Here is a 16,078-nt window from a genome sequence, read left to right on the forward strand (position 1 = left end):
TCATTCTTGGCCATTGTGGTAATATTGCAACCTGTGAAAACTGAAAGGTACAAAGTAAACTGGGCAGTCACAGGGATAACTCACCTGCAGCAGGATTTAAAAACTGATTTGTCTGGACCATAATTCCAAGGTGGCTAGTCCTGAAAACCTATGTATAATAGGGTAAGTTTTTCAGAAATCTATTTTTATTTTGTGGTGCAGGAAATTGGTTGAAGCTGTCAAAAAGGTCACTCTTCAGGATATTTGCTGGGGGGAAGAGTGGTAGGGTAACTCACAGGGGTCACCCAAGGAAAGCTACATGTCTCACCATTGATCTTTGGCAAGTTGTTCTGGAAAGGGATGGTCAGAGTTCCAAAGTGCAATATTATATTTCCAATTAAAATGTAAAAACAAACCTTTTTCATAAAACACATTGGCCTCAGCACTGGGAAGTAACTACAAAACCTAATGCAGACTGAGAAAAGCTGAAAGCAGACACTAATTGATAAAGGAGATAAGTCAATCTGTGTCCTTTAAAGAATAATGAGATTGGAACAAGATGGCAGGTTCACTGTGACGGTCTGTAGAGGCATGAAAATAGGTGTGCCTAGAAGCAGATTTTAAAAGGAGTTTCTTTTCAAAACATCTTTTTATACCACCTGATAAGCATCTTGATTCACCATGGCAGTAGCAGCAGTAAAATGGGCGATGTCAAGCAGAACTGTCTTAAAACATTTATTTCCAATCCAAAATGGAGCTTTATATCGCGTTTGTCATAAATCTACGTATTCTTCTCTTCCAGATGACTATAATTGCAAAGTAGAGCTTGCTTTGACATCCAATGGCAGGACGATAGTATGCTACCATCCCTCTGTGGATATTCCATATGAACACACAAAACCGATCCCTCATCCAGATCCTGTGCATAATAACGAAGAAACACATGACCAAATGCTGAAAACCAGATTAGAAGTAAAAGATGAACATCTTGAGCAAGGACCCATGATAGAACAACTTAGCAAAATGTTCTTTACTACTAAACACCATTGGTATCCTCATGGACAGTATCACAGACGTCGTAGGAACCTGAATCCCCCAAAAGACAGATGATTTTCAGGCTCTCATTAAGAGTCAAAGAGAAATGTTATCTTTTGCCTCATTTGCCATTTGAGAAAATGTATTCTGGTATATTTACTAATATGTTATATAGTAAAGTAGTAATAAAATTTCTTTTCATATATTAAAAAAAAAAAAAAAAAAGAATAATGAGTCCCATTTTTCATCAGAAAAGATCTCCTTGTGCCAAAGAAACATTCTTTCAATGAATCTGCTTAATGGTTTCCCCTTTAATGACATATAGCGTCTCTCCTCTTTTTTTTTTTCAAATGGTGGGAACATACACAACATAAAATCTCCCATCTCAACCGCTCTCTAACACTGTGCTTTGGAATGCAGCAGCCCAGTAGGTCCCTGCAAGGGACTGCAGACACCCATCATTTGCATTGCTAATTCTACCTAAGGAAAACCAAAACATTTCCCAGGAAGCCCTACTGTTCCTGGAAAACGTTTGAAGCCCTTCCTGGCTCTCCAAGCAGGTAAATGGGATGGGATTTCGAAAAAGTATCTTATCACTAAATGAGATCCTATGCAAATTTGCATCATCTCATTCTACCCAACCACCCCCCACCCACCCACCCTGCCCCTCCTCCCCCATCTGCACCCCCCCACCCACCAGGACCACTAGTGTGGCCAGGGTTCGGGGATACATAGCTCCCAGGCCAGCTCGTGTGAGACAGCTCAAAAGTTAAATGCTGCAGATACTTGGATGGTGAGAACTGATTAGCTTTGTTTGCTCCCAGAGCTCACGGCACTCCCACACACGAAACGGTGTGGTTGGGGACCTTTGGTGGTAGGAGATGATCTATATTTATTGCGTTTTGCTAACTGAAGATCCACATTAACGATCCTGCCAACAAGCCCGATCCCAGCCTGGTCCCGAGCAGCCCCAGTGTCAGGTGGGGAAGGTCTGGTAGAAGAAAGGGCCCCCTGCCACGGGAATGATTCGGGGCCCTCTGCACCCCTTGAGTTAGGCAGCAGGAACATCCTCCAACTCTGTTCCCTTTGTGAATCCTAACTCTTACAAATGTGCTGTTATTTCCACAAGGACCCAGCTTTATGTAACAATACCTATTTCCTCCAAGGACACCCAGCCCTCCAAGGACTGACGGACTTTCCCACCTGGGAATCGTTAAAAACAACCCTCGAGTTATTTCCTTGTGTTACTGTTTGTTTCTTCTCCAGTCGCGTGTGAGTCAGCCAGATCATGATTTGTGGTGGTTTTGCTTGTGAAATCTTACATAATTATATCCCTATTGTCATGTTGGGTCGAGCAGTTAGACCATGTAGTGTTTTCTCATTGCACAACGTTTGCAAGCCAATAAAGAGAAAGCCTTTACAATGCGATGACGTCGGCTGGTAGGAACCCGGCCGGGACGCCCCGGGGGGCGGGCTCTGCAGTTTCGAAGACACGGCCCCGCGGTGCCAGGGGCCCTGGACGGCCCTTCCTTCCGCGGCTGGGCAGGATGACGAGGCCGGGTGGTGGCTGGTCTGTGGGTTTCACTGAGGTGAGGTTTAAAAGACTGGGAGCGAGGGAACGAAAGAACCAGACCAACACTTCACACGTAAACCGACCAAACGTTTACTGCATTTGCTACACGCTGCATTCCGACATGCTTGTCCAGAGCGTGGCTGGCTGTAAGCTGGCAGCAGGCTTTCTCTTCCCCGCCATGTGCATTATTTATATTGATCCTACTCACTGTCCCGAGCCCAGAGGCAGTTATTAAAAACACTCTTGATGCATACAGCTAGAGGCCACAACACACGGATGGGGGTGGGTGCGATTTACACAACAGAATGTGGGGTCCCGGGAGATGGGTTTTGGAGGCCAGGCGTCTCCTTGGTCGCCAGGAGTATTAGGGAGCTCAAAACCCACAACGGCTTTTATTTCTGAATTCCTGGAATATATGGAAATGAGTTGTTCCTAACATTATTTCATATTTTTAGTTGAATACCTGGCCTGATTTAAAACATTTTTTTGTTTGCATACATCTTTGAGTAGTGCACCTTAAAGTTATTCCTAGCGACAGGATGAAGATTTCAAATATCTGCATAAAAAGAGAAACTGCATGACTCTATATGAAGACAACGACCGTCACATTCCACAGCACGTCATTGGTTAATTGTCAAAATTCTCAAGCATTATTTAAGAAGCCAGAGAGCAACTATAACTGAATGCAAGCTCCACAAGCAAACAACTGGAACAACAGAACCAGACCCAACTTCTCTAGTAATCATTTTTAAATGTGTACCTCTGTTTCTAACACTTTTCATTAATTGTTATTTTAAGCTCCAGTAGCAGGATCGGATTTCTGCTGCCTCTGGGCAAATGAGTTATGATCTGATATCAAGTTCCAAGGGAAATGCTCAATGTTGTATTTTTCCCCAGTTGAATAAACAGTCCCGTGTATATTATCTCTTGTGTTAGAATAGTGTTGTCTTCACATAAGACTCGAATAATGGTATTAGTCAGTCATTTCCTTGAATTGAACACAGACACCCTCATGCGTGCTGACAGGTTTATAAGGATGCGGTGGCAGCCGTGGGTGCTGGGAGCTGCTAGATGACCGGCTTTGATTTCTTGCAGTCCTGAGCGATGGGGCCGGGGTGTGCCTGGTTATTGTCTGTGTTCTCTCCCAGATGCTTGGCTTGTCTGAAAGATTAATACATTAACAAGAGCTGAAGGTCCAGGGTTGCACATCTTCAGACATGTTTATTAGCAGATGGCACATAGGATCCAAAGGTCACCACAAAAGTGACATTTTAAAGTGAAACAACAATATTTATGTTCAGATAGTCTACTGATGAGATCATGTGGAAATGGTTTTGGCTAAATTAACTTATAAATGGTTGCCAATCTATAGAAAACTTAAAGTGCCCCGTCTGTTTACCAAATGTTTTCTTCTCACGGTCTCACCTTTTAAGTATTAATGACCGAATGCTGTTTGTGTGGCATGCTTGTAGTATCTGGTCTTTACTTCCTGGGTTAGCTATTTTCTTTTTAATTCCAAAAATGCTGTCTCCTGTATGTGTTCTGAAATCTCGCCTGCTACTGTTACTGCTTTAAGAGAGTCTGGATTCCACTATATCAATATGAGAGTTTTCAATTTCTTTAATATAAATTGGGCCTCTGGCGAGATCCAAAATTCAGTCTCTTAGATAAGACTTTAAGTTCAAATCTCATAAAAAAGATAAGAGCTGGATTTCAGAGTTAATTACTATAGCTGCATTTTTGCCTTTGCAGCCCTTGGGAACCACACTGATGGGGCAATGCCTGCTTGTGTTTCACGTAACAATGTGAAAAAGCAAAATGCAGCAAAGGGGAGGGAATGCCTCCCCTCAGCTCCTTTTCCTCTTTGTGGTTTCTTCGACTTACGAGGAATGTGAGTGAAAATTTTTACCTCAGAAAATGGTTTCGCCAGAGAATGCTCAACAATATGAAGTAAAAAACAATCTTGAAAGTTTTGCAAGTCTCTACAGTCAACAAAACTCACACAAATGTTTTCAACATCTTATAGGAGAGGAAAGGACTATATATGCTGTTTTTATTTATTTAGATTTAATTTTATTATGAAGAATTTTGTAAGATGTAGCTATTAATGTCTTGCATTTTTACCTTATCTATATCTCATCTTTTGTGCAATTACAAAATTATAAATGCAATTATGATGACAGAGTATTTACTTACTTTTCAAGAGAACCTTTTTCAATATTCACTGCTCCTTCGATTGGATCCAATCCTTGTTCAGAAAATTGTTTCAAGGCACTTAAAGCTGCCTAAAAATGAAAAAACAAACAAACGAGGAGATCCATTCACTGACTTTAAAGTAATGAACAGGCAACTGGAAAAGAAAGCTGGGATATATGTAGTCAAGACTATCATTTTCATAAGTCTAAAGAAATGTTTTTTTGCATAATTCAGCAAAATTACATTTGAAAGATTGCCTCATTGGGGAGTAATGTATATATATTACTGGAAGTATGAGGGCTTTATTTGGGGAGAGGGGAGGAGGAATCTCTCTGAGTCTCACGCCTGCTCCATAATTTTGCAAAATCACACTGTTTTATTTGCAAATTGAAACACCTAGTATAAGCCTGTTCTACTTCAATGATGCCTTTGTATAACATCTCATCACATTACTGAACGCATACATTCTCTTCCTTCAGATGCAAGCATTTGTGACTTTTGCAACTGGGATATTCTTTCCAAAATTAGCTTAAAGGTATCACTCAAGTTTCCAGAACTCGAGGCCCTACCAAGACACAGAAGGCGAAGCAAAGGAAAGAACAGCGGTTGCTTGTGCCTGGCTGAGTGGATGGCTTGAGGGTATCGCGAGAGGAGAGAGGAACTTCGCGCTCTGGGGACCCGGGGAGGCCGCCCCGCGCAGGCGGGGCCCTGGGAGGTGTTGGTCCGCCCGCCGTGCGGGGGCTGCTGACGGTGCTGACAGGCTGGCGGAGTCTGGCTGCATAGCTGGGAGGTACCAAAAATGCAGTGCTGATAAGATCTACATAACTTGTTGACACTCTTGTGCACGGTCCAAATTGTTATTTCTTCACATAAGAATTTGGTTGGTCCTCCCCTCCCTCAGGTCCCACTATGTTTTAAGCGCCATTGGAAGGGCTTTGTTGAGTCTGAGATAGGTGTGAGCGGGCAGGGCTGTTTTAATCCCGAGAACCCCGCTGGTTTACACTTTGGGCATCTGTATCTTCTCAGTTGCCTTTGAAAAACAGCTAACTCTTGCAGTTTCCCCAACTTTTATCAGGCAAGGGCTCCTTTGGGGTAGCTGGCTAAGTGCACCATGCCTTTTAAATTTCTTTATTCGTAATATTGTTTTCTCCCTTCTCTTTTGGTCTTTCTTTCCGTTTATTTTTAAAATCATAACTCCTCCATCCAACCGCAAGTAACAACTCGTCCTTATTCTGTTTAGAAGAATCCTTCCACTCGGACCCCTAACCTCAGGTCTCCCTGCGTTCAGATGTGCTGATCAGAGTACCGTACCACCGCTCGTGTCTGCCACCCTGGCCTGGGCACCCTGGAGCAGGGAGGAGGCCATGGGCAGGGTCTCTGTTTTCACCATTTTCTCTTCAAACCTGAATCTGGCAGGCATAAGGTCAGGGGCCCCATCCCCACAGCTCCTGGTGGTGGCCCTTGCTCAGCCCACAGCTGCTCGGAGCAGAAGATACTGGTAGAAAGAAAGCCTGCTGTAGGCTCTAATGGTGGTAAGGGCCAACCTCTGTGGGGTTGGAGGAGGTGGCAATCTCATTGGGGCACATTTTTGCAGTTCCTTTATTTATTTATTTATTTTTTAATACTTTTAATTTTTACTTTTTTAATGGGGCTTAACATACATACAGTGAAATACATGAATCTTAAGTGTAAGTGCAGTTCCTTTTTAAGGGTGGTAGACGTCTCTCTCTCTCTCTCTCTCTGATATTTCCTTTTTAAAAAATCATTGTATTATAAAAAATAGTTTTTATTACAGAAAAACCAGACTATATAGACAAGCAAAAAAGAATGTGAAACTATCTGCAATCCCACCCTCCACTGACAGCTTGCTGTTTGTCCTTCCATATCTTTTTCTGTCCCCTCCCTGTATCTGCATGCTTTAACCTGGGTCATAGCTTAATACCATTTGACAACCTGCTCTTTTTATTGAATGCAAACAGTCTTACATGTCAACAGAAACATTTCAGTAACATCATTTTCCTGACTGCACAATATCCCATTGACTCTGCATGCCCTCTTGTATTGAGCCAATCCCTACTGCTGGACATTTGGGCCATTCCAACGTTAAGCTGTCATTAGTTAAACAACAATATTTATTATGCCAAGTTTGTGATAGATAAATCATTGTGTATATGCTCAATACTTTCCTTATGATAAATTCCTAAAACTGGAACATTGGGGCCAAAGACCATGCATATTTTTAAAGAGATTTCAATGAGCTTTCCATCTGCTCTCAGAGAAGCTGTGCCCTCATTACCAGAAAGAGAGGAAGGAAGGGAGGGAGGGAGGGAAGGAGGGAAGGAATTCACAGAGGGATTTGACTCTCATTTAAATTTAGTTAAGTGACCCTTGTGGTCCTTTAGATGGCTGAAATCTAAAAGGTAACCTTTCAAGGTGACTATGTGAAAACAGTCCTGTGGGTGTGCACATTCTTGTGGGCTTGTTAAATCAACTCCAGTTTTGCAGCCCCACTTAGATATGCATGCGGGCAGCACTTCCAGGCTCAAAAGACGGATCCATCCCTGGCCTTCTTTCCAGATATGTTGGGGGTGGGGGTGATGTGAGCTAATGAATTTTAGAGTTCTTTGCATATATAACAATTTTCAACAAATGAACAGCTATTTTGTTCTGATCCATTAACGTGTATTTTTGGCAGGAATGCTGATTTTTAGCAATTTCTTCCCACATGGACTATTACTGGAAGGTATTCAGTGCCAGGAAACTGAAATTGGCAATGTGATATAACTGAATGAGGCTCCTGAGAATTCCAGGGCTTCTTAGTCCTTTTTAAACCCAAACAAGGCCAAAAGGACAACCAAAGCCAATCTTTAAAAAATTTAATTAAAATAATTTATCAGTTAATAGTAGTCCATTTCACTAGCTGCCTTTGGAACACTTGGCTCCTAGCGTTGCCTTAACACCAAGCACCAGATGATTATGCAATGTGGAGACATTACCTGTTTCACGGAGCCCCGTGCCCGCAGACACCTGCTCTCTTCCATCTGAAGACTTTAACTGCACATAGGAGATGAAGGCCAGGTCTCAGGGAGCATGCTAAGTGTTTTAGCTCTTGCAAAATCTCTTAGATGATTTTATCAACATGTCAGGTCCCCGGCACACTGTCAAAATGATTGTCATAACTCAAAGAATTTCCTACAGGGAAGCAGCAGGCTGGCATGGCAGAGTGCTCTTTCACTCGATGCCATGAACAGATTGTCAGAATTCTTCTGAGGTGCTTCCCTCCAAAGGTGTGCTTAAATGCTTCCATATAACTATCTGGCGAGATAATTCAACCCTCATCTTATGGATAACCCTGCATACAATAGCTAACAAGTATGAGTGGACTTCTTCAGAATTTAAAAAGGCAATGAAGAGGATTTATCTTCCCTATGAACAGTAATAGCTACCATATGATAAGCATCACTGCACTAGTCTCATGCAGGTAAAGGAGATGGGGCCCTTTACCTGCATGACCTCCAAGGCTACAACAGCCCTGCAAGGTGGGTACCACCCATAAGGAAACAGAGCTCCGAGAATTCACAGAAGTTAGTAAGCTCTCGCAGCTAGTAAATGGCAAGATTTGAACCCAGCCCACATTCTTGACCACAACTTCTTCCGAATTTAAAAACTGCTCACATTCTGCCTACCCACTTTCAGTTTAGTTTCTTTGGATGTCGTTATTTCAAAATCAGCATTTCCTCATTCCCTTTCATTCTGTTAATTATTCCCCACAATACTTATTTGAGATAGGCTCATAAGGTTATCTCCCTTTCCCAGAAAAGCATACTGAAGGTCAGAAGGCTCTGGGCCCTTGTGGGATGACAGGGTTTCCGTCTCGCAGCCGTGAGTTCACCTCCGAGGCTTTGTTCGGCACTTCTGTAACACCACCAGCTTTGGCTGTATGGTAGGTATTCTGTCACTCAGAATTACCCCATGGCCACAAATGAGATGACTTGATTTTTCCTTTCTCAACTTTCTGCGGGTGACCAGTCTTGCTCAGTCTTGCTCACTGCCCTCTCTAGTTTCATAAAAAGAGTTTCATTTCTTACTTTCCCGTGGTTGCTGGCAGGAAGGAGAACCCAGGCTTCTGGGTTTTGCTGGGATGGTGGGAGGTAGGAGGCTGCGGTGAGGGGAGGGATGGGCCTTGCAGAGGTGAGATGGACAGAGAAAGAGAGTCTGACTGGGATTGATCGAAAGCCGTAAACTGACCATTGTCAGGAAAGCAGAATGGGTAGAGGCCCGCGGGCCACGCGCGTCAGCTTACGGGCACTAATGGAACCACTCCAGGGCAACTTCCTCCCCAGCTGGCAAGATTTCAGCTGAGGAATCAGGGGCTCTCCTCTCACTCCCAGCCCCAATTCACCACCCACGACTTTCCCAGAAAAGACAGTTTTCAGATTAGGGAATTCCATGGAAGGAGACGTGTTTGCTTCACTTTTCTAAAGGAAAATGCCCACAGTAGTAGGAATATGCAGCAGTGCCGGAAATAGCCACATGACATTTAGCAAGACCCAATTGTATACTGAAGTCAACAAACAAAATGAGCCTCGGCTATCACATCAGTCATTTGAAAGAACAGTATATAAAGGAGTGGCTTTGCGAACAAATACCAAAATTTAACAGTTCACAAAAATGTTTAACTACACACCTCCAAACCTGTTCAGGAGATGGTAAAATCAACAAAACCCAAAATGTTTAAATTACTTGACCTGGATACGTGGTTACTTGCTAGAGCCAGTTGCTTTAAAAAATTCAAAGCGTATTATAAATATGCTACATATTAGTAAAGGATTCTTTGCTGAGAGTGAAGAAAAATCATATATAACCTTCATGTTGGGAGCCAAATTTTCAACCTGATTAAGAAACGAGTTCTCAATTGTATATTGACGAAGAGTGTAAAACAAGATGTTCGGCTCCTAGTGTCCGCGGCTCACCCTTTCAGCATGGATAATTTGCTGTGTGATAAATGGGAACTAATCTTGGGGAGCCGTGGGAAGGAGGTAAATCTGGGTTCCTTAATGAGGAACATCCTGAAGGATACTTAAATCCAAGTTGTGTAACTTCCCACACACTGAGGATTAGAGAATTTCAAAGATACACTAACATAAGTACCCAGAACCCTCCATAAGGCTTTGGCCATAAACAAATAGAGGACTCAATGATTTCATTTCCAAGGTCAGAAGATGTTTTCCTAGCAAATCAAAACAAACTCACTCAGCACCCATTTGTATGTTACAGCAGCCTACCAACTGGAATCTTAAACTTCAGCTTGATGACAATTCATGTGTTCTGGGATTTTAAACAAAAAAGGGTATGTCCAAGGCCATAAATGGAGCTTTCAAAAAAACCAGTAGCCATGAATTGTTCAAACAGAGAAAAATTAAAGAAAGATTTTCAAGAAGTGGATGACATTTCCTTTTCTTATTCCTGGCTTTTCAGCTCAATACTTGTATCCATTTATGTGTGTGTGTGTGTGTGTGTGTGTGAGTGTGAGTTTCCCTTAGAAGAGATCATCTGCATAGATACGTGAAAATATTTTTGTCCCCGAAATTTTACAACTGTTTGTGAGTAAAGCCCCACAGATTCTAGAACAGATGTTGCTACCATTTCATGTATCACTTGTTTTGTGCGTAGTTACAGCAATGCCAGAAACATGATGCCAACAGGATACTCACCAAGCCTATTTGTTGGTCTCTGTGTGCACGTGTGTGTATGTGTGTGTATCTGTCTGTCTGTTCCCAGAATACAGGTGAGTCTTTCCAGTCATTTTCTTCTGTAATTTGTAACTTTTCTCCTGTCAGTTAGCAATTAGCAAATAGTATTGAAGCCAGTGACTGTTCTTCCTGCTTCCTTCTTCAGGGATTAGTTTGTATTGACAATTTAGCAGCATTAGGTCATTCTTTGAGAGACAACAATAGTCTTCATTAGTATAACGTGAATTTTAAGTCACCGCTTTATGATGCACGGTTCTTAGTGGAGGCTTTGAACACGATGCCCAACGGATCCTTTTTTTCCATCTCATACTGATCCCACCAACTTCATATCCTGATCCCAGAAATAGACAGGCTGTTCCCATTAAAGGCAGTGGTAACCATACATGGCTGAATGAGGCCTTCAATTTTTTAGTAAATGTTCAAAGTTTGTTTTGTTTTGCCTTTTCTCCCTAAAGTATTTGATCATGTTGGACTCTTTCTGAGAGCAGATATAACTGCCAGATTCATCTCAGAAAACATGCAGTTGTCATATATGCAGTTATTTAAATCAGTCTCCTTTAATGAGAAAATGATAGGCTTCAAATTCAAACGTCTTTGTAGTGGAGGCCTCTCCTAACATCTCATTCCAATAGTCTATGAGACTGGCTCTATGTTAAATCTTCCAAAAGATTGGAAAACCAGAAGGTTCTTCAATAAGTTTGAAGAACATGAATTTTAATGGTTCTAAGTTATCATTTTCTTGCTTGAAAGATCTATTACTAAATGTCATCTCTCTTTACATAAAATAAGAGAAACAAAACAAAATAGACTTATATTTCCAAACTTTAAAATGAAAAAAGGATTATACACAGAGCTTTAATTAAACCACTTGCTGCCCAGCCTTCTAACAATTTCATAATAGCCTGCCCTTTTCATTCATGCTTACACAACTCTATTAGTTCTGGTAATTTCTTAAAATTGGTACTTTATAAAATAGCTTACCCTTTGAACGAAAGCACGACTGCCAGCTAAGGTGATGGTCACCTTTCGTGAAAAAAATTTGGGGTGGGGGTGGGCTGGGAGCAGTCAGAGAGACATGCAGATTTTAGAAAGTCTACTAGAACAAAGGATGGGAATTCTGACTCTAAAATTTGGAGATTTAGTATAAAATTGGGCACTTAAACCACAGACTTACCCATCACCTTTATCTGTGTGGTCAGGCTCTTGCGATGGGTCATCCAAGTAGCTGCCAGCCTTGACAACAATACAGAGCTGAACTTAAAACAGAATTAACTGTGCGGAGGAATGTGCTTGCTGTATTTAGAACAAATTTGAGCAGTGGGGCCCACACTACCATGTCTTCCTCCAACCACATTCTCTCTAATTTACTGGTGTCATTCCTTTTCAAATTCGTGTTGTGTCCTTTAATTATTTTTGATTTAATACAAAGTCCCCTTTGTAATGGGTTTTCCCAAAACAGGGTGTTGGTGCACACCAGCATGCTGCCAAGGCAAGCACCCATAACAACAGCATGGCTCTCTCTGGTGGGCAGAATAATGGCCCCCAAAACATCCACGTCCTAAACCTTGACACCAGAGAATGTATGACCTTCCATGGCAAATGGGACTTTGCAGATGCGATTAAGGTTATGAGCCTTGATATTATCTTGGGTTATCCAAGTGGGTCTTTGCCACAAGAGAAACTTTCTGGGCTGTGGTCAGAGGGAGATGTGACTATGGGAGAAAGGCCCAGAGAAATGCGACGTTGTTGGCTTTGAAGACGGAGGAAGGGGCCACGAGCCAAGGAATGCAGGCAGCCTCAATAAGCTGGAAAAGGTAAAGACACAGCTTCTTCCTCAGACCCTCTAGAAAGGAACTGCCAACGCCTTGACTGTAGCCTAGTGAGACCCAGGTCTGATTTCTGACCCATTAATTGTAAAATAATACATTTGTGTTGCTTTAAGTCACTAGGATGCTGTAATTTATTACAGCAGCAATCAGAAACCAATATACTTTCCTTGACATCTGAATGAGAAAGGGGAAGGGGCATGGTATTTGGAATCTTTCAGGCCTGGATTAAAATTCAAGCTCTACTGCAGACCTTATGCAAGACCTGTATGTCCTCAGGCAAGTTACGTTACCTCTCTGAGACTCTATTTCATCATCTGTCAATTGGAGACAACAACGCCTACTCCGTTGATTGTTGATGGGTTCCTGCCTGGGCCACAGTGGTATTTAATAAATGGTAGCTTTTATTACACATCTTTCTTGCCTTTGCTCTCTCTTGAGCTCCACATCAGTCATAAAATTGTTTATACTCCCTGTTCCAGTTTGCTAATGCTGCTGTTATGCAAAATACCAGAAATGGATTGGCTTTTATGAAGGGGATTATTTGGTTACAAATTTACAGTCCTGAGGCCATAAAAGTGTCCAAGGGAAGGCATCAACAAGAAGATACCTTCACTGAAGAATGGCCAATGGCATCCAGAACACCTCTGTCAGCAGGGAAGGCATGTGGCTGGCAACTGCTGTTCCTGGTTTGCATTTCAAAATGGCGATCTCCAAAATTTCTCTGGGCTTGTTTCTCTTAGCATCTTCAACTACTCGGCATCTAATCATCTAGGGGTCCTCTTTTAGTTTCTCTGGAGCAAACTCTGGGCTAGCATCTCTTAGCTTAGCATCTCCAAATGTCCTTCTGTCTGCATCTCCAAGTATCAGTGTTTCAACAGCCTTCTCCAAAATGTCTCTCTCAGCTGCTCTGAGCTCCTTCTGTTTGTGAGCTCTTTTATAGGACTCCAGTGATTAAATCAGACCCACCTGGAATGGGTAGGGTCCATATCTCCATGGAAATAATTTAATCAAATGGTTTGCTCACAGTTGATTGAGTCACATCTCCATGGAAACACTTAATCCAAAGATTCCAACCTTATCAACGCTAATATGTCTGCTTGCACAAGATTGCATTAAAGAATATGGCTTTTGTGGGGACATAATATATACAAACCGGCACACTCCCTTTTTATCTTCATGTTAATTTATGTCCAGTTTCCTATATATTTCTATTAATTTCTTTAGCACATGGCCCACTCATTGGTCTTCCTAAAAGAGCCCTGTCATTATGCCTCCCTCTTAATTGAAAGCCATGAATAACTCCCTGCTCCAGAATAACATTCTGCATCCTTGGCCTGGCATTCAAGGCCCCTGTCAGCCAGTCCCACTCCACCTCATCCCCTCATTTCCTGCTGGTCCCTTACAGCAGTGTTTCCGGAAGCGTGAGCCCCAAACCAGCAGACCAGTCACAGCCTGGGAATGTATAGAGGTTTTGGTGTTATTAACAGGCTCCTCTGGCCACCTTGTTTGGAGGCACTCAAAATTTAAGAAGCCCTTCCCACATCATTCTCTATCCTGGTTCGATTGCTCTACCTACTATCTGTGGGAAACTTTCCTACCTCCGCACCCTTGATCCTGCAGTCTTTACTATATCTCAGAAAAGACTTCCTTGATTCCCAGCCTGTTTCCACCTCTGAATTTCTGTCAGCCCTTGCCATCTGCCTCCCCAAACCGTTAGTCATCTTCGATGTGTTTATGTCGTGTCTCCCAGTTTGTCAGTCAGCCCTTGGCTGGCAGAGTCACTCTCCTCTTTGAAATCACTACAGTGTGTTTACAGACGACCTCAAGGAATAATCCCTGATCATCAGCTTCCAAATGGACAAGCGCTCACAGACATGTTTCTTCTTTCTGTTTTCTCTCACTCCTCAGAGTCAGTATCTTGCCCTCATTTGCTTTCCCCTCTGCGGGGCCTCCCCAAAAGTTTGTCTCTAGCAGGGCTCTCTTGCTCAAACACCCCTCCACGCTGACCCACAGCGTCTGAGGCCAATATGCCATGGAATAAACAATCCTGTGAGAGCAGGGCTGGGCTGTGTCCATCCATTTGAGAGAAGGCTTTTCTGTCCCATAATTTACAACCAAGGAATATAGATAATTGTTACCGTCTTCTTCAAATGGCTATCATTTGGGCTTTGGCTTCTGTCATCTTTGAGGTCTGCAACCACTGCATCATCAGTCTGAGGTCTGCCAAGGAAGTGCCTGGTAAACCCTGTCTCAGAGGTGCCCACCACTTGGGCTTTGCCTGAGGATCTGCAGGACAGTCATGGTTGAATTATCAAGCCTCGGCCACCTTTCTTTCCCTGCCTGGTGGCCCATTTGGGATTTCCTCGTGCCCCAGGAAGCACACAAAGCATTCCTGCCGAACACGGACACAGACTGCTCTTTTCAGGAATTCCATTTTGGTTTGCAAATGTGATTGATAAAGCGTTACATTGCAGTTATTTCATAATTTTTGCTGCCTTCATTGTATTCCTGAATTGCATGCACTTGTGTGTTTGGGGGAGGGCATTTGAGGGTCAAACAAGATAACCATCAAAGTTCTGTTGAATTCTGAATCCTTGACTATACTGAAACAGAGCTCCAGCATAAAACGATGTTGGAGGCACATGGCTTGCAGGCCTTGCTGGTTCTCTCAGAGGGAGATCCATGCAGAAAGCATGATGTTTGTTGGGGGGTCTTTTGGTGGCCCTCCCTATGGTAAAACTACTGTGGGCAAGGGGCCAAAATGGACCTTCTCCTCCATCCCAAATGTCTCCTTTAACCCCTTGTTGAAACACTTTTAAAAACAGAAGTCTCAAACATTTGCAAAAGTGCAAAGAACTACCCCTATATACCTTCTCCCAGATCAAGAAATAACAGCATTTTGCCAGTCTTGGTTCAGGTATCTCACTTCATGTTTTTCCTGCAGTATTCTAAAGCCAATATCAGATAAAGATATATGCCATTATCACACAGAACAAAGTTAATCATAAATCCTTGATATCATCTAAATGCCCAGGTCATGTTAAAATTTCCCTGGTGGTCTCAAAGATGTCTTTTAAAGGTGGTTTTTGAAGCTCCATCCTAACACATTCACATGTTGCATTTGTCTGATAGATCTCTTAAGACCTAAGAGTCCTGTGGCAGGCAGAAAAACGTAAAAGTCTGAAGGCAGATTCTCTACTGCGCCAGCTGGTGTTGGCTGGAGGAGACCAGGCTGAGGTGTGGTGCGAAGGCAGAGCAAGGCTGAGGGGCAACAAGCCGACAGCCCTAGGTGGCCCTTCAGTGGCCGTGGCTGGTTTCCTTCAGGCCACCCCAGGGAAACACGGAAGAGCTCCCCGGCCCCCAGAAGCAGCCTTTACCACGGGACCAAATCACCTCTGCTGAAATCCTTGATGGCCTCCCTCTGTCCTTAGAATGAGATGGAAACTTCCTAAAGGCCCATGTGTCACTCTCCCCTTCACTAACTATGCTCCCTGCTGGCCTCCTTTGTCACTGAGCCACGACAAACCCCTTCCCACCTCAGGGATTTGTGCTGGCTGCTCCCTCTGCCCAGCCATCGTCTTGGGAGAGGCTTCTCCGCCTGCAGGTCCCAGCTCCAGAGAGGCCTCCTGACCTCCTCACTGAAAGCGAGCCCCTTCCCCAAAGCCCGTGGCCGCATTTGTTTCCCTCACAGCTCTCCTCTGATGCCCTTATTT

At 43.1% G+C, this 16,078-nt stretch overlaps 2 protein-coding genes across 13 annotated transcripts in view; one reads left to right on the top strand and one right to left on the bottom strand.

The window, feature by feature from the left end:
- Positions 1-532: 532 nt before the first annotated feature.
- LOC119509230 (39S ribosomal protein L42, mitochondrial-like) lies at positions 533-1,220 on the top strand. The gene has a single exon (XM_037803157.1). It carries the CDS (start codon positions 661-663, stop codon positions 1,087-1,089), a length of 429 nt encoding a protein of 142 aa, XP_037659085.1. The 5' UTR covers positions 533-660; the 3' UTR covers positions 1,090-1,220.
- Positions 1,221-2,689: 1,469 nt separating this feature from the next.
- Positions 2,690-16,078, bottom strand: part of STAU2 (staufen double-stranded RNA binding protein 2) — a 368,399-nt gene continuing 355,010 nt past the window's right edge. For 10 of the 12 annotated variants that reach the window (XM_037802424.1, XM_037802423.1, XM_037802417.1 and 7 more), the window contains 2 exons: positions 4,784-4,872; positions 2,692-3,748 (listed from right to left, as the gene is read on the bottom strand). In XM_037802424.1, the coding sequence (XP_037658352.1) occupies positions 3,655-3,748; positions 4,784-4,872 (183 nt within the window). In that variant the 3' untranslated portion in view covers positions 2,692-3,654. Of the gene's footprint in view, positions 3,749-4,783; positions 4,873-16,078 lie in introns of all 12 variants that reach the window. The other 2 variants (XM_037802428.1, XM_037802429.1) reach the window with 2 other exon arrangements.

This window comes from Choloepus didactylus, chromosome 14, assembly GCF_015220235.1.
Source record: "Choloepus didactylus isolate mChoDid1 chromosome 14, mChoDid1.pri, whole genome shotgun sequence".
Lineage (NCBI taxonomy): Eukaryota > Metazoa > Chordata > Mammalia > Pilosa > Megalonychidae > Choloepus > Choloepus didactylus.